At 52.6% G+C, this 26,384-nt stretch overlaps 2 protein-coding genes across 70 annotated transcripts in view; one reads left to right on the forward strand and one right to left on the reverse strand.

The window, feature by feature from the left end:
• Positions 1–358: 358 nt before the first annotated feature.
• On the reverse strand, positions 359–14,801 carry Haus8 (HAUS augmin-like complex, subunit 8). Of its 18 annotated transcripts, none has more exons than XM_087587697.1 (12): positions 14,587–14,801; positions 12,677–12,735; positions 8,994–9,046; positions 7,983–8,072; positions 6,723–6,795; positions 5,730–5,822; positions 5,280–5,392; positions 4,920–4,985; positions 4,680–4,838; positions 3,823–3,964; positions 2,425–2,608; positions 375–655 (listed from the first exon to the last, which is right to left on the reverse strand). In XM_087587697.1, exons 1-12 carry the CDS (start codon positions 14,613–14,615, stop codon positions 472–474), a joined length of 1,245 nt encoding a protein of 414 aa, XP_087443823.1. In that variant the 5' UTR covers positions 14,616–14,801; the 3' UTR covers positions 375–471. The 18 variants fall into 18 exon arrangements, 12 of the variants coding, with proteins under 12 accessions (NP_001020142.2, XP_087443823.1, XP_087443820.1 ...); XM_087587694.1 differs by having other exon boundaries at positions 5,730–5,825; XM_087587695.1 differs by having other exon boundaries at positions 7,983–8,075.
• A 205-nt stretch (positions 14,802–15,006) lies between these two features.
• Positions 15,007–26,384, forward strand: part of Myo9b (myosin IXb) — an 84,620-nt gene continuing 73,242 nt past the window's right edge. For 49 of the 52 annotated variants that reach the window (XM_087587497.1, XM_087587502.1, XM_087587499.1 and 46 more), the window contains exon 1: positions 15,007–15,126. The gene's annotated coding sequence lies outside the window, so the exon portion shown is untranslated. 52 annotated transcript variants of the gene reach the window in all.

Here is a 26,384-nt window from a genome sequence, read left to right on the forward strand (position 1 = left end):
TTGGGAATCCAATGGCCTCTGCACACACTGAGGGAGAGAGGAGAGAGATAAGTATGGTGTGGTGCATGTATGGTAGTTGTACCAGGATGGTTTTACAGAGACAGATTAGACACAGGTGAAGACAGAACAAGCCAGAGGATGAGAAAGAGCCAGAAGCTTAGGACATACTGCCAAGGTTAGTATGAGACCAAGCAGAGCAAATCCATCAGCAGGAAGAAGGGGATTCAGTCAGTCACCCTGGAAGATTACAGTGTAGGGAGGCTTGCAGCTGTCTGTTAGAACAGAGAAAACAAGGCTGTGGGTTCAGTTCAAGGGGTATGGCTCTCAGGCTCTCATCTCAACCCTTCATCTGAGGAAATAAAGTGACATTGACATTTATTTACATGTTTTTATTTACATTTATTTACATACAGCAAGGACAGGATAGGGACTTGGGATTCACTAGTGGCAGGGCAGGCAGCCCTGAAGCAATCAAGGGTCAAGACTGCTGGAATTTGTCCTGTCCTGGGTGGGACTGTGGTCCTTGCGGACATCTGGACTGAAGTATCCCTGGCTGCTGGTGAGGGTGCCCTGTGCCTCTTCCCAGACTTCCTGGTTCGTCAAAGCTGCCTCTTTACTGGCCTGGGAGGAAAGTTCCACCACCTGGCTGACAAGTCTGTGGACAGAGAAAGAGAAGAGACAATTTTGCCTGCAGCCAAAACTCTAATGGAGACCTTAGAAAAACAATTAAAAAACCTGTGTGTGTATGTGTGTGCGTGTGTATGCACGTGTATGCATGTATGTTGCATAAAACACACAGCTTCCTGTGGATGTCAAAGGACAACTGACAGGAGACTGTTCTCTCTCTAGGTCAGTCCTAGAGACTGAACTCAGAATTTATTCTCAACCCGATTTCAGGATTTATTTTCAACCCTAAGTGTATTTGGAAGTGAGCAAGAGTTGTAAGGCAGGGTAGATTTTTTTTTTTTTTTTTTTTTCCGGAGCTGGGGACCGAACCCAGGGCCTCGCGGTTGCTAGGCAAGCGCTCTACCACTGAGCTAAATCCCCAACCCCAAGATTTTTTTGAATTGACTGCAAACTTGGTGGGCATGTGTGTGTCCATGTTGCTGGGACAGATCCAGGATATTGTACACGCTGCGTAAGTAACATGCTGAGTTTCTCCATTTCCATCCCTCCCTCTTTTTACTTCTTGAGGAATCTCAATTTCCTCAAGCTGAGCTTGAACTGATGATCCTTCTGCCTCAGCCCTTCATGTAGCTGAGATGGCAGGCCTTTGCTGTCAGGCCTAGCAAGCAAGAGTTCTGTATAAAGTCTCTCCATAAAGCAAGGAGCAGCCAACCTTGAATGCTTACCTTCATTCTGCCCCGGACTCCTGGGTATCTGGGACCTCAGTGGCAAGCCTTCCACACCCTCAACAGTGGGCAAAGTTTACATGAGGAGACCTTGTTGGAGCGAACCCAAGAGGTGAGCCTCAGCCCATCACTACATGGCCATGCCTTCTGTCTATCGTTTTATCCAATGGCCAGGTATCCACAGAGACTTTAACAGGCTCTAGGTGACTGAGGGCATGAGCCACAATGTGGATTTCGGGTGCATCTGCTCTACCACTCAGGACACAGACGGGTAACCTGTGTGCTTGCTAGACAGTGGGAGCAAGACAAAGACCCTGTCTCCCCTGTCCATGTGAGTGGTGGCTGATCTACCCTGTAGGACAGCGTAGGACAGTGGTGGGTGTGGCATACTTCACAGTCCCTGCAGAGTCCTTTAGGACCCATCTACTTGAATGCATTTAGCATTGTGAGAGCAGACAGAGCAAGATTCTCTTGGGTTGAACAAAATGGCTCAGTGGGTGAAGTTGTTTACTGCCAATCCTGCCTCTGACCTCATCTGGACCCCTGGGATACAAATAGTGGAAAGAGGAAAGACTCTTAAAGCTGTCCTTTGCCCTCTACACTCATGCCCTGGCATCATGTATGTGCCCAAATGCCCAAACAGAAAACTGACACACACTTCCCCCCCCCCACACACACACGAAGGCACACAGACAAAATTCCAACCCACAATAGCTGGCTGTGATGGTATATGCCTGGTGTTACAGAACTCAGCAAACTGAAGCAGAAGGATTGCTAAAAGTTCAAAGCCAGACAGAACCAGCCTTCATCTGAGCTACCAACTAGGTAGGGTTCCATCCCTAGTGCCCGGCAGAAAAGAAAGGAGAGGATGGAGGAGCACAACAGAGGGAGGAGTAGGCGGGGTTAGAGAGGGAGGAGTAGGCGGGGTTAGAGAGGGAGGAGTAGGCGGGGTTAGAGAGGGAGGAGTAGGCGGGGTTAGAGAGGGAGGAGTAGGCGGGGTTAGAGAGGGAGGAGTAGGCGGGGTTAGAGAGGGAGGAGTAGGCGGGGTTAGAGAGGGAGGTCAGCCGCACACCTGCAGAGCTCCAGGTCTTTCTCAGCGACCAAGCCCTTCAGTTCCTTCAGCAAACAATTCAGCTGTGCACTGGCCCCAGGCTGCTGCGTGCTGGCCCCCTGCACCTGTGCACTGTCTTCTGGGGAGCAGATGCTCAGATCACCCAGGAGCTGCAGGGTGGTCCTCAGGGCTGGCTCCAGATCATCTGTGGAGACACAGGTCACTTTAGTAGGTCTCTGCTCACCAAAGCGACATTGATTTCTGCTGGGCAGAGGCTGGCGTCGAGGCTGGTGTTGGTGGTAGAGCTGGCTCTTCTCAGAGCTCTCACTGTCTCCAGCAAGTGTCAGTGAAGGACACAAGCTGGAAAGTGAATGCCCAGGCATGGGGTGCACAGGTAACACGTTACACACAGCTGCCCAGCAGGGCTCCCTGTGGGGCAAAGGAGCTGAGGCTCCAGGTTGCTAGCTGCCCTCCTGCTCTCTCTCATACTCTGTTCTTCTACTGGACCCTGTCCTTCCTGGCCCCCATTACAAAGTGCCAAACTCCTGGCACCTGCACCAGCTGTGGGAAAAGTTGATGCTCTGACAAGTGCCCCAAGCCCAGGCCAGCCCCACACATGCAACCAAGCACAGGCCAAGGGGGTGAAAATCCCCATTCCCTGCAGGTGTGCAGTACACACAGCCTGCCCTTCTGTCCTCACCTTGGCAGGCAGTGCAGAGGCCTGTGATGAGTGCAGCAAGACAGCTAGGGAGGGTTTAGTTTATGGAGGATGTCTGAGGTTCCAGGTAAACTCTGTGCCCTTTTTTGGACCCAAGCTCTCAGTTTGTAGCTCAGGATAACCTGGATCTCACAGGCTCCAAGTGTTGAAAGGATAGCTGCAGGCCATTGTAGCTTTTATGGTTTGTTGCGTAGCCCAGGCTGGACTCTAACTACCGAGCTCTAGTGATCCCCTCCTGCCTTAGTCCCCAAGAGCTGCGGTGTCAGTCATACAACTGTGCCCAGTCCCACTCTGCTGCTTTAGAAGAAACTCGAGGGCCCACAGCTTTAGTTATGCTTTGGGGTCCTGAAAGCAACCACTGGACATGAGGGAAGAGAGCAGGAAGCAAACCCTGTACAGCTCAGCCATCCCCGTGAAGTGGGCTGCTCCAGAGACGCACCGAAGTGCATCAGCACTGGTCTACAGTGACTTCCTCACCAACACCCCACCCCACTGGTAGGGCCCAGGATCAGTTCAGGAGCCCCTTTCCCCAGTACCATCCAGCTGTCCTCACAGCAGCCTGCGGACAGAATCTCTTACTCAGTTACCCACTTTCCTACCCGCACTGGTGAGGACATGGGTTCTGGAACCATGCCAGAGCTGAGGCACCTAGGATGTCACATGTGGGTCTTGGGGCTCCTTCCTGCCATGGAGATGCCTACCTAGGAGCTCCTGCCCACTTCCTTCCATGTGGACGGCCTGCATGGACAGCTCGTGCCTCGTGGTGTCCAGGGCTCTGCCCAGTGTCTTGTATTCCTCTTTGAAGCGCTCTAACACAGGCGGAAGAGGGCTCAGCACCTCAGTCTGCAGGTGGGAGGGGACACGGTAGAACATGCTGTGCTCGCCCACACAGACAGGAATGATCTGTGAAATGGACTAGTCCTGCGTATGCTAAGCCCTGCTCTGGCACTGCATGTCTCCAGCCTCACGGACCAGCCTGTCCAGGCATCTGGATCCACTCTGACCTGCCCTGGGTGGGACAGTCACTGTGTTAAGCACCAGGGTGGGATGGCAGCCGATTGGTAGAAAATGTGGCAGACAGGTGTCCACACACAGTATGTCCTAGCTGGTTTTGTGTGTCCGGTTGACGTCAGAAAGGAAGGAGCCAGTTGAGGAAATGCCTCCACAAGATCCAGCTGTAAAGCATTTTTTCAATTACTGATGGGGGAGGGCCCAGCCCACTGTGGGTGGAGCCATCCCTGGGCTGGTGGTCCTGGCTTCTGTAAGAAAGGAGGCCGAGCAAACCATGGGGCACAAGCCAGTAAGCAGGACTCCTTCATGGCCTCTCCATCAGAGCTCCTGCCTTCAGGTTCCTGCCCTGTGTGAGTTCATGACCACCTTCTGTGATGAACAGTGATATGGAAGTGTAAGCCAGACAGACCCTTTCCTCTCAAACGTCCTAATACAGCACCATGCCGACACCAGGAGCCTGAGCAGAGTTGTGAGAGTGCAAATGGTGACACCCCGACTGTCCCTCCCTTGTGTGCCCTGGGTGCTTCAGGAGCATGCTCAGACCCACCTGGGCATCCAGGGCAGCCGCCAGCTCCTGATGTTTCTGTCTGAGAAGCAGCTGACGCCTCAGCTCCAGTGCCTGCCTCTGCAGCCTCTCCTTCTCATGGCACATGGCTGCCAAGTCCTTCTCCGCCTTCTCCTCCAGCAGAGCCAGGTTGTTCTCCACCTGTGGGCACCAGACTGACTCAGGTGGGGTGGGAAGAGGACAGAAGACACACAGGGACACATGAGGCTGAACTATGCTCACCTTCACAGACAGCAGGGTCATCAGCAGCGTCTGCGACTCCATCATGTCCATGGTCTCCTGCAGATCCTGCAGGGGTCCAGCTCTTCAGTTCCCAGAGGACTGGCTGTACCCATGGCAGAACCCCCTCTTCTGTGTACTTTGTAGGTTCAGACAGAACAAGTCTGCTCGGCTAAGATGGAGCCCTGCTCTCATCTTGCCTGGGATAGAATTACGGGGGTCCCTGCTCACTGTGTGGACACACCGACCCGAGCAAGGACTCATGGGTATTATAACCCTGGTCTCCAGCCAGAGGGCCAATTCACTCTGCCCCTGGAGCCCTGTCTGCAGGGAGTGAGACCTGTTTTCTGTCCCCATGCTCACCCGTCTTTTCTTTCGAAGTGTCCTTTTTTGGTCAGGTCTCAAAAGGGATGTGGACTTATCAGTTCCTGCCACTGACCTTTCTAGCTGGGGAGCCTTCCTGGACATGCTTTTGTCTGAAAGAAAGTCCATGTCATTTTATTTTAAAAAGAGTGTTTTCCACTTGGTTTCTGAAGAGGTAGCCCAGGCTGGCCTAAGACTCAATCCTCCTGCCCCAGCACTGCCTGGGACCTGTACTGCAGTTGCCACCCCACCTGACAGGAGACCAGTCCTGCAGAACAAGCCGAGCTGGGACCACATGGGGACTGGGACCACACGGGGACTCACAATGCCAGGCTTGGTGCGCATGAAAGGTACATGCTGCTCTCACAGAGCGAGTCAACTTAGCAAAAGGGTATCCAAGGTTGGGGACCATCCTAGCAAGCTTCGCCCGAAAATAAAGAAACCACTTACCGTCAATAGCAGAAAGGTCTAGGTCTGGTGGATTCAAGCCATGCCCTTCCAGCATGGTAGACTGCAGGTTGCTTGTCCCCATCACTTTGCTCTCTTCTGTCCAAAAGAATGCCAAGATCAGTTCCACTGGGGAGTGAGGCAGAGGCCCACACCCCTCAGTACTGCTTGAGGCTCCAGGACCGTTTCTTTCAGGTGTGTGCATGCTGGACTCTCATGGATCCTGAGAGCTGTGCAGCTGAGTTGAAACAGTACCTGAGACATGGCAATGCATGCACACATTTGGATTTGGAGCTGGGCCACTTGCTTGTGATTTTTGGTGGGTGAAGCCACAGCTGTTGGGTGAGACTTTGGTGAACAGGATGCACCTGGCCAGGTCAGCAGTCAGCAGTATCAAAGCTGAGCAGCCAATTTTTATATTTCATTTTCTCATTGCTGGTCGTTGTTCCTCATGCCACAGCACATGGCTGGCCTCAATCTCCTCATGTGGCCAAAGACCCTGAACTGATATTGCCTCCACCTCCTAATTGACACTGGGCTATAATTTCTGCAGAAACCATAAGGCAGCAGCAGGTAGGAGCTCCTGGTCATTCCCTCCCTGCTCTCTGGATCTACAAGTAGTTCTGTGGACATATGGCTGTGCCCTCATACACTCTGCCCCATGATCCCTTAATAAACACTTGAACCTTTCTTTTCTTTTTTTTTTTCAGAGCTGGGGACTGAACCCAGGGCCTTGCACTTGCTAGGCAAGCGCTCTACCACTGAGCTAAATCCTCAACCCCCACTTGAACCTTTCTTACAGAGAGTCCATGGTGCTCCCCTGACACAATCTATAATCATTGGGAAGCCAGGGACTGTCTGGATCAGACCGGCCTATGAGCCTGATTGTGTGTGGTTGTCTTCATTGCTGTGGGGGATGGGATGCCAGGCAGCCTCTTTCCTGATCCTAGAGTCCCTATACCCAGCCACTTGTCCCCCTCCACAGCCAGGCCCCACCTCTGCTCCTAGGCACTGTGCTGGCCTTCCTTCCCTCGGTGGGGGGCTTCTCTCCTTTGGCTGCTACAGAAACCTGTTATGTGGACAGAAACAGAGAGTGAAGAGGCCAAGCCATCTTCCTGTTGTTCTTTCTCAGAGGTCAGCGGGACACTTAAGTGTTTTGTGTATACATTTTGTTCAGCAGGGGACAGTCACATGCCTCAGACACAGGAAACTAACAGCACATCTACTGGACCTCCTTCAAAACCTGGGTATCTCTTCAGGTCTGTGCTTTGTGGGCCTGAAGACCAACTTCCTGTAGTGTTCCCAGGATGACTCTACACATTCCTACACTGGCATAAGTCCTCAAAGCTTACAAACAGCAACAGGACCACCACAGGAATGGTTCTATGTCGACAGATACCACAGATCAGCAAGCAGAAGCATGGTAGGGTGGTGCTGTGGTTCTCACCCTTCTCCTTCATCACTGGGGCAGGTAACCCTCTGAGGAAGACAAGGAGGCAGCAGGATGGAACAGGAAATCTAAACCCAGTCCTTGCATTAAACACCCAAGCACATTCAGACTGGAGTAGAGAAGTTTGCCAAGAATGAGGGTCACTCTGGGCATCCATCAGCCATGGCCCTGGCTGTCTAGGCCAGCATCAGAGCCAGCAGTCTCCAGGCAGGTGCCAGCCAGGCCTTCAAGGGCAGGAAGAGCATCAACCATGAGCTCTAACCATTAACCAAGAGCATTAACATGAGGTCTGCTTCTTGCCTGCCTGACAGTCAAGCATGTGTCTGCCCTGGCAATGCTCACGCTGCAGGGACTCCTGCTGCATATTGAGATTCTCTCTCTCTCTCTCTCTCTCTCTCTCTCTCTCTCTCTCTCTCTCTCACACACACACACACACACACACACACACACACACACACACACACACACAACTGTCACCCGTTCAAAGGTTGGCAGCAGAAGGCTCTGTGGGACTCTAAGCCTGTTCAGCCTCATCTGTGAGCCACAGCTTCTGTGTGAGAGTTTGTTTGCAGACAAGGTGGACAGTGACTGAGGAAGGTCCTGGTGTTCATTCCTGGCCTGCATGTGCATGCACACAGACACATGTACACATGCACACACCGAGTACTTCTCATCCCAAACCTGGAATCTGAAAACACTGAATTTCACATCTAGGAGTTCTCCTACTCTACACCTTCACTCAGGAATTAGAGATGAGGCTCTCCAAGAATCCTCAACCAGAGAGAGAATGCCACACTGGCTCAGACCTTTTGAGATCCGTTCTGCCCCAGGAGAAAACAGCAGGTGTAATCATGACAACACAGATACTCAAAACTCCAGCCTGATGCAGGGGCCACCTGCTGGGGTAGGAGAAGGCTGGTATCAGAGCTCTTGAATGGAAACATCACATGTGAACACATGGGGGCGCTGTGGCCATGCCTTCAAGGCATCTTCAGCAGCAGCTTAAATGAACCAGGGATAACTATCTTTGGGAATATGCCTGTAGGGTGATGTAAAAACCCCTTCACTTAGGCTTGCTCTCCAGATGCTGCCCCAGGAACCCTTGAACCCCCACCACTCTTCTCGGAGTACAGTCCAGGCAGAGGCTGAACATAAAACATTCTGATTACAAACTGAGCTTAACAGATAATCCGGAACCTGAAAGCCATAGGCCCACTGCACTGAAGGGGTGAGGTGTCACTGCAGGGACGATCAGGAAGCTGATTTGAGCTCCTCAGGGCACTCCCTGACCTGAATGTGCTTCCTTCTAGGTGAGCACTGCAGCTTTCAGGGTGCTGGAGGACCGTGTGGACAGCAGGAAGAACTGCTAGCCTTCTTATCCACAGTTCAAAGTACCACACAGAACATTCCAGAAGAGAACACTACCTAAGTGGGACCTGTCACAGCATTCTGGGTAGGATGGCAAAATGTTCCATGGCAATTTTGCCTGTGATCCATACCAAATGCCTGCTGTCAGTGTCTGTCCCTTAGGAGCCACCTGGGCGATCCAGGCGATGGTCTTAAAGAAAAGGCTTGGCAAAATAGAGGTCTCAAAAGCAAGAGGACCAGTGAGGAGGTGCAGGGCCGTAGACCATGGAGACTGACATATGCCGATGCTGCACTAACCAGACTCATCGTCCTCACTGTGTCCAGGCCTGGATGTCGCAGAGGCACCTGGCAAAGGGCCCAAAGGCGTCCTCCAGGATTGGACTGTGGCTGCCCATGTGCCCTCCGCCTCACCCACTCACAGTGGCTGTGGGATCAAAGGACTTCATTACCTTCTTTGTTTTCTTGTCATATTGCAGGTACCGGGACTCGACCACTCTTCCTCCTGTAGGAGACACAGTGTTTGTCATAGAACATGACTACTGCACCAGGAAGACCCAGAGCGGGACCAGGACCCTACAATGAAAAGCAGGACAGGCCCTTCATGCTCGATGACAGAAAAAGCACCCAGCCTTCTGCTCCCTGCAGACTGGATCCTTCAGCCTTCCAGGTATGCACAGGGCAGCTCGCACACATAGTAACCTTGAGAGGATACTTAGTGTTTATAAGACGTTTATAGAAGCCTCTGGTATGTGAGTTCCTGGACTACGAGTAAGCATCAAGGCATCAAGTAGGATGAAATACAGAAACATCCTAGAAAGTGAAAGCCAGGGGCCAGTAGGATGGCTCACTGGGTAGAGAGGGCTTGTCACCAAGTCGGATGATCTCAGTTCCATGTGTGCGACCAAGATGGAAAGAGAATTACTCCCAAGCCTTATCTTCTGACCTCAGTCTTGTGCATCATGGCATCACCACCCCCGTCAAGCAAATAAGCGTAATTCTTAAAAAAGGTGCAGGAGAAATGGCTGATCGGTTGAGTGCTTGCTGCTCCTGCAGAGAACCAGAGTTTAGTCCCCAGCGCCAACATGGAGGCTCACAAACATCTGCAGCGCCAGATCTAGGAATCCAAAGGCCTCTCTAAGGCTCACCGCCATCAGTGACATCAGCTCTGGGGATCCGATGACCTCTCTAGTCCCAGAGCAGCTACATGTGTGTGCATAGGCACCTCTCACTCACCATGGAATAAGCCGAATCTTGGATGGGCCCCTCCCTGGGGAGTCTTGTGTGTTCTGGGCTTCAACTCTAGGAAGGCTTGGCCTTGTTTTGCCCACTTTCTTATTCTTTATGCCAGCAGAGGGAAAAAAAAAAAAAGATCCATTCCTGGAACCCTAGACGACACTGCCATTATGTCACTGCTGTGTTGGCATGGATTTGGGGACCTCTCCAAGATCCATCCGAGTCATCTAGAGCTCAGGGAAGGGTGTAGAGGGCCAAGTGAGTTTGCCCAGAGCTTGCAACCAGGAAAAAGCTTGGAAAATGTAGGCCACATGTGGGATTCTGACCCTGGTTCAGTTTAACCCTCTTGAGCCTGCAGCTAAGACAAACAGGCACACTGGCCTAAGTGCTCAGGCCAGATCTCAGAGCCTGTCTGCCAACCGCAGGGCACTCTGATCCCTCCTCTCAGCTGGACCTTGTTCCTCTGCACCTCAGTCACCCAAGCTTCTCAGGAAATAAGGCTACCAGGTTAATACAGCAACAAACTGAAGGCAGGAAGAGCCTTCAGCAGCCCAGTGACAGGGAGGCCAGTGCACAGGGCTCGTGTTCCTGCATGGTTAGTCCTGTGGGAGCCATGAGCCTCATCCCTTCAGAGGTGAGGACGGTTACACCCACAATCTTTCTCTTTCACCGATTCCTGCCTTACCATGGGTGGGACCCTCATGAGACTTAATCAGATGTAGGCCTCCTCAGACACTTTGGCTTCTTTTGGTGGCTGCTAAGCTTGGGCCCTCCGTCCTGGCCCAGTGTAGGACGAGCAAGACCCAACTCTGCCTGGCCTCAGCCATCCCACAACGTGGGCCCTGCTTCACTCCTAGGTGCATTCTTTTCCCACAACTCTCCAGTCCCTCATTCCTAATTCCCTGTGCTGCCTAGGCCCAGCCCTTCAGTCTCTGATGGAGACTGTCTCAGAAGGACAGGAGCCCCTCCCCTGACATACTCTCCTACCCCATGCTGCTGGGCTCTGGCAACTCTGTCCTTGGGTTGACTCAGCTCTACCGACACAGCCTGCTGCTCCCCTGCCCCTGCGACCCACTTCCTAGCTCTGCCTCACACAAACACTCTAAGATCTGTACACTGGTTTCCCGCTCTCCTTGGCTCCCTCTCTGTCCTCCAGAAGCTCTGCTGCTCTCACCACAGCAGGACCCACCAAGACACTGCTCCTGACCCCAGCAGCCACCAGCAGTCCAGGCCATGGGGCTCCCAGCAGCTTTGTGCCCAGGACTCGGGGCTCCTTCCTCCTTCAGTAGTGAGTCCAGGCTGAGACAGGCTGGCCTGCTGCTGGGTCCTTGAAACCGGAGGTCTCAGAGCCTCTGGGCACACTAAGCCCTATCCCTTATTGCTAACGAGCAGCTGCTCTGTCAGAGCAACCTGGGCCTCACTGGCTTTCTGGTGCGACATGCTGCTTCCCCTGCAGGGCTGGGGAAGTCTGCATGCTAGGACTGTGGCTGATGGGTTGCCCAGGCTGGCCTCACATTCCTGGTCTCAGGAGACTCTTCTGACTGAGCCTCCCAAGTGCTGGGATGACAGGTGTGTGCCACCATGCCAGCTAGGAAACTTCAGGTTTGATGAAAGACAGGGATCTGTGGTCCTGGTTACTTCCAGCAGTGGGGACACCAATGTTCTCAGCATTCTGTCATCTTGGACTAACAGTCCAAGAGTTCACACAAACACCATAACATCTCTGCACTGGTTTCCTGTTCACCTTTGGTCCCTGTCTGCAGTCATCTAACAGTGGGAGTCTCCATGAAGATTGTGTCACCCTGAGGATATGGCTATATTAATAAAACCAGGCAGCATGCAAACATAGCAGAGGTTACAAACAAGACTACCAGGCTGGGCCACTGTGTGATAGGAAGCTGCGTTGGCACGGTGAGGGCCCATGGTCCATCCTTGCCATCTTCATAAACAAGCAAACCAACATCTGCTGGGGATGTGGCTCAGCGATTAGGCACTTGCCTAGCACGTGTGAGGGCCTGGGCTCCATCCCTAGGACTAACCCCTCATCCCATATGGTAAACCCACCAGGTCCAGGCATCACTGTCAACCCTGAGAGTTTGAGTTTGATCCTAAGGCCCTCTATGGTACAAGAAGAGAAAAAACTGCCCCAAGTTGTGCTTAGCATGCATGACCCCCACCTTGCCCAGAGTATAATTAAGGACAACATGAGTAAGGGTTTGAAAACCACTCCATGTTCTTTCAGGAAACCTGAATTTGCTTCCTAGCACCCACACAGGGTGGCTCAGCAGATTTCAGGGTAGAAATGGATATGTGGCCCTGTGCCACCAGCACTGTCCAGAGTTGGGAATGCAGCTTCTGAAGAAGAATGCAGGCCTGGCCTCCAGACCTCCACCTGCAAATCCTGTCTTGAGAGCCTGGCAAAAAAGATTAACTCTCTAGAGAACCACTGCAGTCAAATGACACCTCAGTGATGAAAACTATAGTCCCCAAAGGCATGCCACTGAGCAAATAGCCTCAGTCATGCATCTCTGCCCATCACAGTTCCCCTGTTAATAACTCAACCCTTTCATGAAATAGATGGCAATATTTTGAGGCAGGAGGATCAGGAGTTTACTGGCCAACCTGGGCTCTATGAGACTCTCTCCCCGAAATCAGAGCCAGCAAGAAATTCAGCATGTAGCCTCTTTGTAGCCAAGCTCAATGACCCAGTTCAGAGCCTGGGACCCCGCATGGTAGGATAAAGTGATTCCCATGGTTTTTCCTCTCCCTTCAACACTCATGCTTTGGCATGCACACCCCTACAATGAGATCAATGCACATGGAATAACAAGTTAAACAGAAATATTAACAAAAGACAAAGCAGACAGACACTTTTTTAAAGGACCCTGGCAGCCCTCACCTTGTACTTTCCTTCCCTTTGTCTTGGGAACAGCACCTGCACCAGAGGCTGCAGGCTTCCTGCAAGAGAGAGCAGAGAGATATACTGTTCATACAGCTGGAGAGCTGTGCAAAGACCAGAGCCGCCTGCCTCCTTCTGACAGTGGGAGCTCGACCCAAGTGAGGGCTGCTCCCACTAGAGGCTCCACAGGAAGAGTACCACCTTTCTCACACCTTCCTGGAAGTCAAAAGGCAGGCTATGGGCTTCCCTCAATCCTCAGATGTCTCTGTGTGACTCAGAGCTTCTTAAGACAGAGAGAGACCAGAGCTTCCCCTCAAGACAAGATCCCTGTCTTATCTGACAGGTATGCTAACGGCCAGACAGGTGTGAGGGCTTAGGGATGGGGCAGAGGATTTGACAAGGCCATAAGTAGTACAGGGGCTAGGTAGATGATAGAAGGAAAGCAAGAGGAAAGAGACCTGGAACATTCTGGATCTGTTCTTTTAGCTCCAGTCATAGGGATGAGCTGGCAGGGTGGGGTGGGGGACTATGACACAGCCTTCTCTCTGCAAAGGATCAGCTTTCTAGACTGCCTGGTCACTATGACCAGCAACTATTCAACTTGCCATTCTACTACCAAGGCTGACACAACTGGTAGACCATGAAACCTGCTTTAGCCTCCCAAATCCCTGTGGGAAGTGCTGGATTACAGACACTACTGCATCCAGTTTTATGTGGCTTCCGGGGACCTAAACTGTTGTTGGGCTTGTTCAGCAAGCAAATAAATCTCATTTCACAGCTCACAGGTTAAGGGTGTTCGCTGCTCTTGCAGAAGAGCTGAACTCTAGCTCCAGGGAATTCTAACCTCTTCTCGCACCTACAGGTCGAGAGCAGGGCTGGGAGCTGGAGGCTTCTGGTGTTGGGGGGGAGTGTGGGGGGATCATGGGCATATAGGAGAACATGGGCCCCTGTAATTCTACAAAGTGCAGGTGCACCTGTTGTCCCTCAGGGTGCCTCAGAGCCTGCCCACCACTCACTACCAGGCTTCAGTAACATGGCCCTGTCCTGTCCTGTGAGTCCCCACTCTCCACCCTGCCTTTCAGGGCTGGAAGTCTCAGGTGTAGGGGGCCCCTACGTTAGGCCCCTTCTCTTAGCATTTCAGCATTTTACATTTTATGTAGTTTGCGGTGCTCGTGTGGCATGACATGCACATGGAAGGTAGAGGACAAAACATGTAGTCAGCTCTCTTCTTTCACCGGATGAAACCCATGCATCAAACTGAGGTTATGAGGCTTGGTGGCAAGAGCCTTTACCTGCGGAGCTGTTAAACCCACTTGACCTTCGCTGAGTGTCCTTTGCTGGACACAGTTACATCAGCCTGTGACCCTCATCCTCCAGACTTATGAAACAAAGACACATGGGTGTGAAGCGCTCACAGTGAGCCAGGGCTAAAGGAGAGCGCAGCAAGTAACTCTAGAGGCAACCCTTTAGTCTACGGAAATGTCTGTGCTGGGACTAAAGTCGTGCTGCCTTGTAGGGCCACGTTTTCCCTTAAAAAAAAAAAAACCGCTGGGTGTTGGTGGCACAGGCCTTTGATCCCACCCAGCCCTTGGGAGGCAGATCTCTGTGCATTCAAGGACAGCCTGGCCTCCATAGCTCCGGGCTAGCTACAAAAGAGAAACACTGTCTCCAAAGGAAAATAAGAGAGAGAAAGTCCACCAAAGTCCACGCGCAACTCCACTTCTGAGCCACATTTGGAACCCTGCTTGCTAGCACACACTTATGGGGCCAGGGCTTCCGGTCTGGAAGGGATTCTGGCAGTCGCTCATAAGATCCCAGTTCTCCAGCTCCGCTGCCTGTGAGCCCAGAATCTGGTTTTTGTCTAACCCTCAGGAGCCCCTAAATTCCGCCCTTCTGCGATCCCAACTCACCCTGCGTCCCGCTCTGAGGCACCCGCCATCTTCCCGCCTTCCACTCAAAGGCAAACGTCTCAGAGTCCCGCCCGCCAAGGGGCAGGGAGTAGTGATGGAAAACGTTGGGTGCTCTCCGAAAGCAGGCCGCGGGGCGGGCTCCAAGCTAGCTACAGTTGGTTTAGCAGAGCCAAGAGTACTGAAAGGAGTGGCTTTAAGATGTCCCTCAGATGCGTGGGCTTCCGGCGCCAGTGTGAGCCGACTAAATAGTGCAGGGGAGGGGCGTGGCTATCATAGTGCCCGCCCCTCTCAGCTGGAGAACTCTGGGCAAGGGGAAAGCTCCAACCATAGTGGGCGTTCGCTGCGCGCCTTCCGGCGGGGCATGACCTCGAGGCGCCCCGCCTCTCCGACGCGCTGGCGCCCGCCCACTCAGCGCCTCCGGAACCCGGAAGTGAGGGCGCACAGGGGAGCGGAGGGCGAGGCTGGTCGCTCCGGGCGGGGGGGCCGCGAGCAGCGGGCGGGCCGGCCGGAGACCGGCGGCGCGCAGCGGTCCAAGTCCAGGTGAGTTCTCGCGGTGGCTCTTCGTGGAGACCCGATCCGGGATTGTGCACCGGGTTGCTGCTGGGGTCCTGGGGCGTGAGGGCAGGATGCGGCCTGGGGGACGCGTGGACGCTGAGGGGGTTGAGATTGGCGGGCTTACCGCGGCTTTGAGCGACGGCTACGGAGAGGACATGGCTAAGGTGGCATCTGGGGGCTCTCAGGAAACGGGGGAGGCCAGGAAGGCGGAGTCGAGGGGCCGTGTTAGGGAACAGGACTTCTGCACTCCCAGTCCGAGCCCTTCAGTGTAGGAGAGGTGCCTGGCGCTCAGAGAGTGGAAAACGGTCTGTGGCAGCCCACTGTTGGGGCTGGAATGTGTAAAACAGTGGGCCTGGAAAGACACGCAAAAACAGTTCCTCAGAGGGCCGGAGGAGGGGAGAGGAGGAGGAAAGGGAGATGACAGGGTGCAGCCTCTAGAGGCTCGCCCCCGCCTTCCCCTCTTGATTCATCTTCTTCCTGACTTCACACCAAGACAGCTGGGTGATCCGCCAGGGCGAGTCCCAGGGCCCTCTGGGTTCCTCTCTCCCTGTCTTGATAGGCACATAACTTTCTGCTCAAAAAAGGAGTAGCTGGACTCTAGGGGAGGTGGAACTGGGGGGGGGGTGGGTTATGACACCTCGAACTGTGTGTTTCAGAAGAAAGGGAGCCGTGTATGGTGGAAGGCACTCTCTAAAGAGAGTCGCATCCTTGTATCCCCCAGTGATGGCTGAGAGCTCAGCCTCCTCATGGAGGCACAGCTGCCAGCGAACCCTTCCTTCTTTTTCTTGGGACCCTTAGGACCAAGGCTTTCTAGGGAGGCCTATTGTGCCTCTTTGACTCACTTTCCAGCGCTTTGCAGCCCCTCGGGTTATCCTTTGTTGGATATTGTCTAGTCTTTGCGACTTCAGTGTCTTAAGGTGTCCAGGAATGGCTGGAGGTGGCATGAGCAACTATACGGCTGTTGTCACTGGCCTGTCAGCTCCTGCAGCCTGGAACTGCCTGGTTTTGATTGGCATCACTTTCTCCCCCCGCCCCCCTTGCCCTCATTGCCAGTATTCCCTGTCTGCTGTGTACTTGCTGAAAGGAGGCCAGGTTTAGAGCTCCATTTGGTACAGGGATCTGGATATAAAGGAAGCCTCGGAGACATGACTGCCCCATTCACTTCCAGAATGTTCTAGAAGAAAGCTTTCAGCTTAGCTTGCTCAAGAGCCCATGGTGCAAGTCATGCTCGGAATATCAGAGACTTCTTGGTCCTGAGACCCCAGGAAGGACATGAACTTTCCTATGCATGACCACATTCTTTCTCCTGTTTACTTGGAGTTGTGACTCACTGGGGGTCTCCTGGAAGAAGCAAGCACCTTGTTTGGGGTCTGGGCTGGGGCAAGACTGTGCCTATTTCTCTTTTGGAGTGGCCTGTGTCAGCCTTTTTCCAGAGCTAACCCTGCTTATTAACTTTCATGTCTCTGGTACACACCCTTTGGTTTTATGCAGCGCTGACTTTCTGTCTCTTCTTGGCCTGCAAATGCTGGGGATGGAACTTAGAGTCTTGTGCATGCTTACTGGGTAAGGGTTCCATCATGGAGTCACAGCTCCATTTGGGTGTCCAGGATGCTATCCGAATGAAGCGCAGTGCTCTGGCTTTGACCTCCTACTTAGATAAAGCCCTCTCCCAAGTTTAACTGGTACCTTGTGGGTCAGGTGGGACTTAGGACTGCAGGACTTGACTCCCTTCCTGACAAGAGACCATGAACTTGTGGCTTCCCTTTCCTTATCTCTCTGGAGTAGCATGTGGTGAATGGGTCCAGAATCTAACCAAGCAAGAGCTGGCTGTGCCAAGGGGGTTGGCTGCCTCCCGAGAGCAGAGCTGAGATCTCCTTACACCTCACCATTGTCCCTTTACATGGAAAGAATGGCATTCCCTCTGGGAGAGCTTCACAGTGACAGGCGGCATGATTTATCACAGGGGCCAAATTTGGGACACTGAGAGCAAGACTTGGTGTGTGAAGAGGTGTCTGGTCTGCAGCCAAACCTGAGAAGCCATGTAGGGATGAACACAGGATGACCAGTCACTCTGCTCTTTGGGACACTTGCCTCTGCTTTAGTTTGTCTCAGTTTTCATTTCCAGTCAACCCCCAGGAGAGGGTCCTTGTTCGATTTTCCCAAAATGGACTCAGGCAGGTACTGGCTTTGGAGATGGATCTCTAGGCTTTTCTGGGACCAGAAAGCGGGGACTGGGAGGCTAGGTTTGTGCTCTAGCTCTTAGCACACAAATGGCGCAGGAATCTCTAGCATCCTGGGAGAGCAAAAAGCCAACAAGTCCGTGTCTGTATTCCCCAGCCCTCTAAAATAGCCTTCACTCAAGTTTGACTCTCAAACTGCCCTGATGTCTGGTACAGGGCCACCTATGCACCATGTGATACCATAGTGTCCCCAGGTTGCATCGGCAGGTGTGTGCTGACCAAAGATGATGACAGGTTGTGTGGAGTGAAGTTAACCACATGGAATGGATCCAAGGTGGGAATAGATGCCATGCTGCTGTCCCCGCTGGCCTCAGTGCATCTCAGGGTCATCTGCAGGGGTCGGCTGCTGCATGGGAGGAGACCAGCGGGAGAGCAGGGCAGGTGAACTGGCTGAGGCACAGCAGAGCCATTGTTTCCTTTCTCCTTGTATCACTACTGACCTGAGTCTCTGGAGACTCTGTCCTCATCTGGAAACAAACTGTTACTTTTCTTGCAAGATTAGCAGACTCCATTCTCAGAGGTTGCCCCATTGACATGCCTCTGATAAGCTGCATTATCTCCTTCATGGGCCCAGGCCCTCAAGGGAGCCATCCTTTCCCACATGGTGCACACTTTGAGGTTCTTTTGGTCTGCGTGTGCGTGCGTGCATGCATGCGTGCGTGCGTGCGTGCGTGTGTGCATGCATGTGTTTGTGTGTGTGCGCATGGCATGGGTGTGCGTGTCCCTTGCTGTCCCCTCGTCTGCCTCTTCCTTTTCCCCCGTCTCACCAATGACCATGACATAGCTACTGCACCTCAGTGGGGAAGGTCATCCTCTCTGGGGCTCATCTGACTGATGATCCGCTCTCAGCTGTGGGCCCCAGCGTCCCACCTGCTAGGCCTTTGTGGTCCACAATCCAACTGTGCCAGGCAGCCCCTGCCCAGCCCACCATTCAGCCAGGCCCAGGCATGGCCTCCTCACAGAGCAAGACAGGCCCTTCTCTTCTGCCCTTGAGGTCCCGGAGAGGCAGAACAAAGGGCCTTGTCTCAGCACTTCTGTCCTTTTCATGGGAAAAGCCTCATGATTCGCCACATGGGGGAAACGCTGTTGACGAACTGGGCATCTACTCATTTCCTACTCAAGCCTCCCTGAGAAGTGATTCAGGGGTTCAGCCTGGAGGATTGTCGGATGATGGATAAGCTGGCAGAGTTGACTCATTATGCAGGTCCTGGCTCTGCTGTGTGTCATGCGCACATATGTATGTGTGTGTGTGAGATGGAGTCACGCTAGAGCTGATTCTGGCGGCTTGTGTCTGCCACAGACTGGATGGATGGCTGACAAGACTTTACAGTCATGAGGTTCTGAAGGCTAGAAGTCCCAGTAGCAAGTGCCTGCATGCGGGTTGCATAATAATCTACCCCAGGCTCATGGGTAGCCAGCCATCTTACTCCTTTGTCTCCTGTCTTCTTCTTCTGAGCTTGTCTCTGTGTCCTACTTCCTCTTAGGACACCAGCCACACAAATGAAGGTCCATGTTGGGGACTCTTGTTTCACTTTAATCATCACTGTAAAGAACCTCAACTCCTGAGGTAGTCATTTTTGAAGTGCTAGGATTCGGAGCTCAGAATGGCCTCATGTGAAATCCCGGCAGAAGTGCAGAGGCAGGAAGATCCTGAGGTTGTCACCAGCCTAGGCTGTATAATAAGACTTGTCTCAAAAAGGAGCAAAAAATAAAAGTTTTTAAGTACCCAGACTTTAGGAATTAGGCACGTGGTCAAAGGGTGGAGACATCTCAGCCCTTTACCCTAGGCCAGGGACAAGCTTGGTTGTCACCCAGTAGAGGGCTTTGTGGAGACTGATCATTCCCCCAAGCTATGCTCATCCAGTCTCTTCTCTGTTGAGTAAACACTTTAAGGAGTGTGTAAGCTGGTTGGCCACGTCAACCCTGGGAAGCTCCCTGGGAGGGAATTTTCTGGATTTTCCCCTCCTATGCTCAGGGTAAATCCAGAGAGGTAAGGATTCTGCCTAGAAAGAGCTGGTGATCTTTGGGGACTTTCTTTTGGTTGCCCAGGCTGGCCTTAAACTCCCAGTTTTCTTGCCTCAGGCTCACAAGTGTATGATAGGTAGGAACCCGGCCTGGCCTTTCTTGGTGACATGAGTGCTGAGCCCTCATGTAGATGGGTTTCCAGGGTGTTGGGTGGTGACTGTCACCAAAGGTACCCACAAGGGCATGTCATACTGTACTAATTCCCATGTTAGATCCCTTCTCACAGGTCACAGAGTCTATGCTGGGTCCTAAGTGTGGAATCTGACTTGCCCATGGTTTGCAAGGGGCTGTTTTAGCGTTCAGTGTGCAGCTGTGAGTGCTGGGTAAAGTGCCAGCTGACACTTAGAAATAGCACAGAACGGGGTACCCCTTCTAGTCATTTCTGAGTCACAGAACAACATCCCAAAGCAACTCCATCACGGACCAGCTCCTGTCTGAGACAGTTGGTCCACAGAAGCTTCTGGAAGGTTTTAAAATTTTTTGAGTGAGGAAGGAAGGTTGACTGGAAGGCAGGCTTGAAGCTGTCCCCCGGAGACAGTGAGGGGAACAGGAACTGTTTCATCTGTACAGCCATGAGCTCACACCCTGGCAGGAGCTGTGAGAGTGTCCAAGGGTTAAGGGTGCTCGCTGCTCTTCCAGAGGACCAGAGTTCAGTTCCCAGCACAGACCTAGGACAGTTCACAGTAAACTGTAACTCCAGCTCCAGGTAAATCTGATGCCCTCTCCTGCCCTCTGCATATACTGGCACGCATCGCATACAATCAACACTGACATACACATAAATAAACATTTAAAAACCGTTAGGACTGTCAGAGCCAGAGGTGGGAGTGCTGCATATCAGCAGTGCCAGGCAGCCATGGTCTCCTATTACTCCTCCCACAGGCAGAGCCATCTCCTCTCTTGGGTGAGTGAAGTCAGGAAGGGCTGAGAGGTGATATTGGGGACTCACATCTTTGTCTGCAGGTGACTGCAGACAAAGGCATTTCCAGTTGAGGATGCTGGAGTCCCTAGGCTTGGCTTGGGACAAAGACAAGATCTCAGTGTCATATGGAGATGGAGTTTATTGGGGAAGGCTTGACTACGGATGGAAATGTGAAGACTATGGGACCATTGGGGACCCAGTCCTTTTCCCTGGGTGATGATTCTGAGTTACCTCATGGGTTTAGCAGAGAAAGAAGAGGAAGTTAGGGGATGACTTGTCACTACAGGTGTCTGGACTCAACCACTTAGGTAGGGTCATCCTTCCAAGTCACTGTGCTCACAGCCCTTTGTGAGACCTGGCATGTGACTTATAAGCACGGGAGGAGCCAAACTACCATCTCTTGTGCCCCTGAGGCTTCATGGCAACCCCACCCCCACCCCAGCTGTGGGAGTGTCCTGAGGCTTCAGAGGACCCTGAGTTGTGTGACAGTCGCTTCTGTGGAAGCAGCATGCTTTTCTGCCTCTAAGAGGTGATGTCTGGGGACATGCCATGCTCTATAGTGGATGGTATCATGCACTGTGGAATTTGACCAGTATCCTAACCTTGGCCTGTGAGAGCCACTGACACCCATACTTTCTGGCGTGACATTGTCCCCTGAGGACATGATGTTCACATCCTGATGTTCATGAGAGACAAGCTTTCTATACCACCTGCTGGCCCTAGGGCCTGGGCTTTTCTTGGTGACTTGAATGCTGAGCCCCCATGTAAATGGTTTCCAGAGGGTTGGGTGGTGACTGTCACCAAGGTATCCACAAGGGCGGGTCATACTATACTAATTCCCATGTTAGATCCCTTCTCACAGGTCACAGAGCCATGCTGGGTCTGAAGTGTGGAGCCAGGTCCCTGTGGACTTCTGAGGAGACTGGTCAGGAGCGTTGGCTTCATGACATTTTGTTGGCCTCATTTGGGATTTTATTTTACTGTTGGGCCAAACCTGGGGCTGCCATGGCAGGACAAGGGCTCTGCCACAGCAGTGAACCTGGAACTTTCTAGGTACCTCACATGATGCAGTGTTTGGGAGGTTGTTCACATAGAACCTTGGGATGGATTGCCATCCAGAGAGAGACAGTGGGAAAGGTTGCAGAGTGTCTCCCTGGGGCTGTGAGCATGGCAGAGCCCATGTGGAAGCCTTGTGGTTTCTACTTGATTGGAATCTTCACCATGACTTTTTTTTTTTTTTTTTTTTTTTTTTGCATTTCTAAAAGCGTAAAGGATTCAAAATCTAAAATGCTGCGATTCCAGGCATTTCCCACAGGGATTTCTTGACCCGTTGGAGTCCAGGCCAGTGTTTTTTGTATGGCTACTTCATTCCCATAGCAGCCTATGTGAGATAGAGAGTATCATGGGGTGATGTCACTGAGTGCGCGGGGGGGTGGGGGGGGAGGATCCCACACAGCAGCCCTGACTCAGGCTGTACTGTTAGTCTAGAAAAGCCCACTAGGTCCCTGGTAATCCTACCACCCTAGGGCCTTAGATGGTTCCAACCACAGGACCTTAATCTGATCTTTCCTCCTAGGCTATAAATCAACTGCTCTTGAAGGCAGATTGGGACACATACCCCAACCCACCCCAGTCACCATGAGGCAGGAGGATAGGACCTTAAGGCCACTGTGGGCACCACAGGGAGACCCTGTTTCAATAGAAAAAGGGGTCATGTGTGAGTGCTTTCCTGTTTTTCCTGAGGCCTTGCTATTAGAGTTAGACTAGCTGTCTCACCAAGTTTAAGTAGAAGGCAGGATGTTTGTGCCTTCTATAGTGAGATCTAGTGGCAGATGGTCTATGGAAATTCTAGAAAGGCTGCAGGTATGTATGTCCTGTACATGGGACCTGCCTGCTTCCCCATGTCCTTTGCCTTTAATTTTACAGCCCATGGGGCACCAGGAAATGTCCCAGAACCTGGCTGCACACAGGGCCTGTCACTTGCTGCAGCCAGTTCCTGCTTGATTAGCATAGGTATAACAGAGCCACTGTAAGTTCCCCTGACACCTGCAGAGACCACTATGGGACCTGCAACCCTTAGACCCCTCATCCGTGTCCACAATGTCCCTATATGGCACTGAGACAGTCTTAAGCTCCTTACCATATTTGAGGGACCTCAGAATCTGACCATTCCTACTTTGGCTCCTCTCGTATCCACACTAGAACCCCTGTACCCACTAGCTCCAACAGGCCTATGGCCCTACCCTCACATTGCCCTGTCCCCATGTTCCCTGTGTGCCTGGGTCCCTCCAGCTGTGTCCAGCTCTGGCTGCTTCCCTGCTTCCCCACCTCCATGTCCCAAATGTCCACAGTGACACATGGGTTTCTGGGTCTCCTCACTCCTCAGATGCTTAGGACAGGTTCATTCTTTGCTGTATGGATGGTTGTCCTGACACAGGAGGACCTTGCTTCAAGTAGTGGCAGTCACAAGTGGTGCTGATCATGCCAGTCCTGTCCAGGCTGTCTGTGTGACAGTGGCAATGCGCCTTTGTCTAGGCTGAGTGTCATTTACCTTCCTCATGGCCATTTGATAACCCAGTACCAGACCCTGAGCACGTTCATTGTTTGGAAAGAAAGGTGGAGGACACATGCCTGTCACCCTAGCATTGAGGAGAAGGACACAGGTAGATGATGTGTTCTAGACCATCCTGGGCTGTAGAAACTCTGCCTCAAAGAACACAGGTGGATCATGGCTGGGGTTCAGTTGGTGCAAGGCTTTCCTAGGGTACACAGGACCCTGAGCTCTATCTCCGCTCCACATAAACACCTTTAACACCCAGACAAGAAGGAAATCTGGGACCTGAACATTAGCCTTAGCTGCATGGTGAGTTGGAGGCCAGCCTGAGACCTGTTTGAGAGAGAAAGAGAGACAGATGGATACTGGCTTTGGGAGCACAGGCAGGTAGACCCCAGGCAGAGAGAGCTGCCTTGAAAGATGGGTGACAGAATGGGTACCAGACGGTAGTTAGGGTGGCCTAGCTTCTGCTTGGAGGGGTGCTGTCCCCAGGGAACCTGATCTCCCAGACAGCAAATGTGGCTCAGGCAGGAGGAATGGCGTGGTCTGAGCACTGTTGTGGAGCCAAGAGAGTCTCCGAGGCGCCTTCTCGCCATGTTCACACCAGGGAGGCAGAAGGCACAGCATGCAGGGCTTGCTGGCAACGCCCAGAACCACTGCATGGAGACAGCCAATGTCCCCTCTCTGGCACCTAGAGGCAGTGCTGGGCTGTTTTAAGTGGCCACAGCCGCTGACTTAAAACAGCAGAAATGGAATTCTCTGGCTCTGGAGGCTTTAAGTCCCAAATCCTGGAGACTTCAGTCTTGAGAGGCTGCAGGGGGCTCCTTCCTTCCTCCTCCAGATCTGGGACTTGAGTGGCCTGTTGTTCACGTCTCATCTCAGCATTTCTGTGTATTCTTAATTATGGCCTTATTTGGCCATCAGGGTCTTGATGAGTATCCCTACTGGCCTGAACTGTTAGACCCTCCTGCCTGAGCATCTCCAGAGTGTGGTCAGTCTTGGGAAAGTGTTAGCCCTGTGTGTTTGAGGTCCTGGGTCAAGTGCTGTAAACATAGGAGTGTGCCACCATTAAAGCCAGCTCTTCTAAGAGTGCCAGACATTGCTGGGGATTTAGCTCAGTGGTAGAGCGCTTACCTAGGAAGCGCAAGGCCCTGGGTTCGGTCCCCAGCTCCGAAAAAAAAAAAAAAGAACCAAAAAAAAAAAAAAAGAGTGCCAGACATTGCACTTAGAGCTCACGTATCCTCTGAACCCCTGGCTTCTGTCACAGCCTTCATCCCATGTAGCTTCACACTTTGAGGCTCCCAGTGGGAGTGGATGCCAGGGATCAGCCCAACCAACTCTCAGCCTGGCGGATGGCACCATGCTGCTGGCTCATGCTGAGAGTTCTGACTGGAAGTTATTATACACCCCTGCCCCCCCCCCCACCTTGTGACCTTGGGCATCCTGGGATTTGCCTCTCAGCAGTGTCTAGGCCAACCATTTACCTACACTTCTCCTGGTATTCCCTGTTAGAGTTGGCTGGAGTCCAGTCAACCCATGATGCATCCCTAGGGCCACCTGCAAACCAGGACCTTCTGAATGGGAGGCAAGTGCTGTAGCACTAGGCCACACCCCCACAGTTCCTCACTGGGGTGCTAGGCAGGGGCTCCACCCCTGATCCCCGCTCCCCAGACCATCTCTACATGGGGGAAGGAATTCCTCTTGTGAGCTCCTCCTATGGACACTGGACCATCCACCTAGAAGCTGAGCTGTGAGATGCTCTGTTAACTCCCCTGGCCTGTGCATTGGACCATCTTATATCTGTGGATCTGGGTCAGGGTCAGGGCTGTCCGTGGAGGCTCCTACAGCTGTGAGATCTGCAGCTGTCAGATCAGCTGCGTTCATCATTCATAGCACACTAGGGTTCTGCTTCCAAGTAGTAACTAGGTGATGGGTGTGGGGGACAAGCCTGCCTGCGATCCTAGCCCCTCTGGAGGCAGAGGCAGGTGTATGGGTTTCCAGGCCACCCTGGTCTACATAATCAGACCCTGTCTGTGGGGTGGGAAGAGGGTACAAACTCAGACAAATAGAAAGATAAACCTAGGGCCACAGGGAACAGAGAGGAACTGCTGGCTGTGGAGGATTCCCCTACCTCTCAGCACCCCCTGCACTAACACCAGCTTTCTCCTTTTAGCTAGGGAATGATTTCACCTAGTACACACAAGGCTTCAAATTATAGCCTTAGATAGCACAGAAGTCGGCTGCCCTGCTCTTTGTGGGCTCCCCCACTCTGCCTCCTCTGGTGAATTCCAGAGTGGCTGCCAGAATGTGGCTCCAAGCCCAGCTCTTCATGCAGAGGCTTGGCATGCTGAGAGCCTGAAGAGTGGCCGCCCGTGTTCAGTCCCCATCTCCACCCTGGGGCTGCATGTTGTTCTTACACGGATCAAGAGTTGGATCAAGATGTCAGGTTTGCTGCTAAAAATTTGGTTGTGAGTGTGTGTGTGTGTGTGTGTGTGTGTGTGTGTGTGCATGTGTGTCTGTCTGTCTGTCTATGTGTCTGCACTTGATGTCCATGTTGGAGAGGGAGGGGCATGAATGATGGTACTGGGTGTAGGGCAAGCACATTAGCTTTGCAGTATTTATTGAGAGCAGAGAAGCTGTCATGGTGGCACCTGTTTATGACTCTAGCTCTCCAGAGGCTGAGGCAGACAGAGTGATTCCAGGACAGCCTGGGTTACACAGTAAAACGAGAACACCAGGTCACACTTGGAGTCCTTACACGTCCTTTGAAGTCATGGCCAGCATATACCACACAGCATGATTCTTGAGAGAAATAATAAAGCAAGAGAGAATATAGTTTCTCATGTCCTCTTGGGCCTAGTACTGCCCAAGGCTGCTGCCATGAGACGTCTGCTGGCTCCACGGTCCCATGTGGACACCCTTTTCTGACACACCAGGGGATTCTCAGAGTATGGGTTTCACATCCTCTTAAGACAGGATGTTGGGCCACAGCCTGATGAGCTCCAGGTCCCAGACTGAACATTGCATGAGGAAGGTGTGCCGGAAGCCAGACAGGCAACAAGTCTTCCTGAGAGAGCTGTCATGAAGCTCTAATTCTCAAAACTGACTCAGCAGTAAAGTCCCTGCCTAGGATCCCCAGCAGAGGCCTGGACCTCTCTCCTACTGTCTCTGTCTGTGTGTATTTTATGTATGTATAGGTATTTTATCTTTGCACCAGGCTTTCATTGGGTTTAAAGCCCTAGGCTCAAGCAGAACCCTAGCCCCACCCCAAGTGCTTGTGGGCAGCTGGGCGGAGGTTTGAAGGTGGGTACCATGCTGCTGTCGGGAAGGCTTCATCCTTGTGTCAGGACGCTCCTGTGGCGATGGCTAGTGGGCAAGGGCTCCCTAGGCGGTCCCCATGGGAGGGATTTTCTAAGAAGCAGGCACATTAACCTGGGAAGAAGGGGCTGCCCAAGTCTCCTAACATGACACTAACTGACTTCCTTGCCCTCTGCCCACAGCC

The sequence above is a fragment of the Rattus norvegicus genome, chromosome 16 (genome assembly GCF_021556685.1).
Source record: "Rattus norvegicus strain SHRSP/BbbUtx chromosome 16, alternate assembly SHRSP_T2T, whole genome shotgun sequence".
Lineage (NCBI taxonomy): Eukaryota > Metazoa > Chordata > Mammalia > Rodentia > Muridae > Rattus > Rattus norvegicus.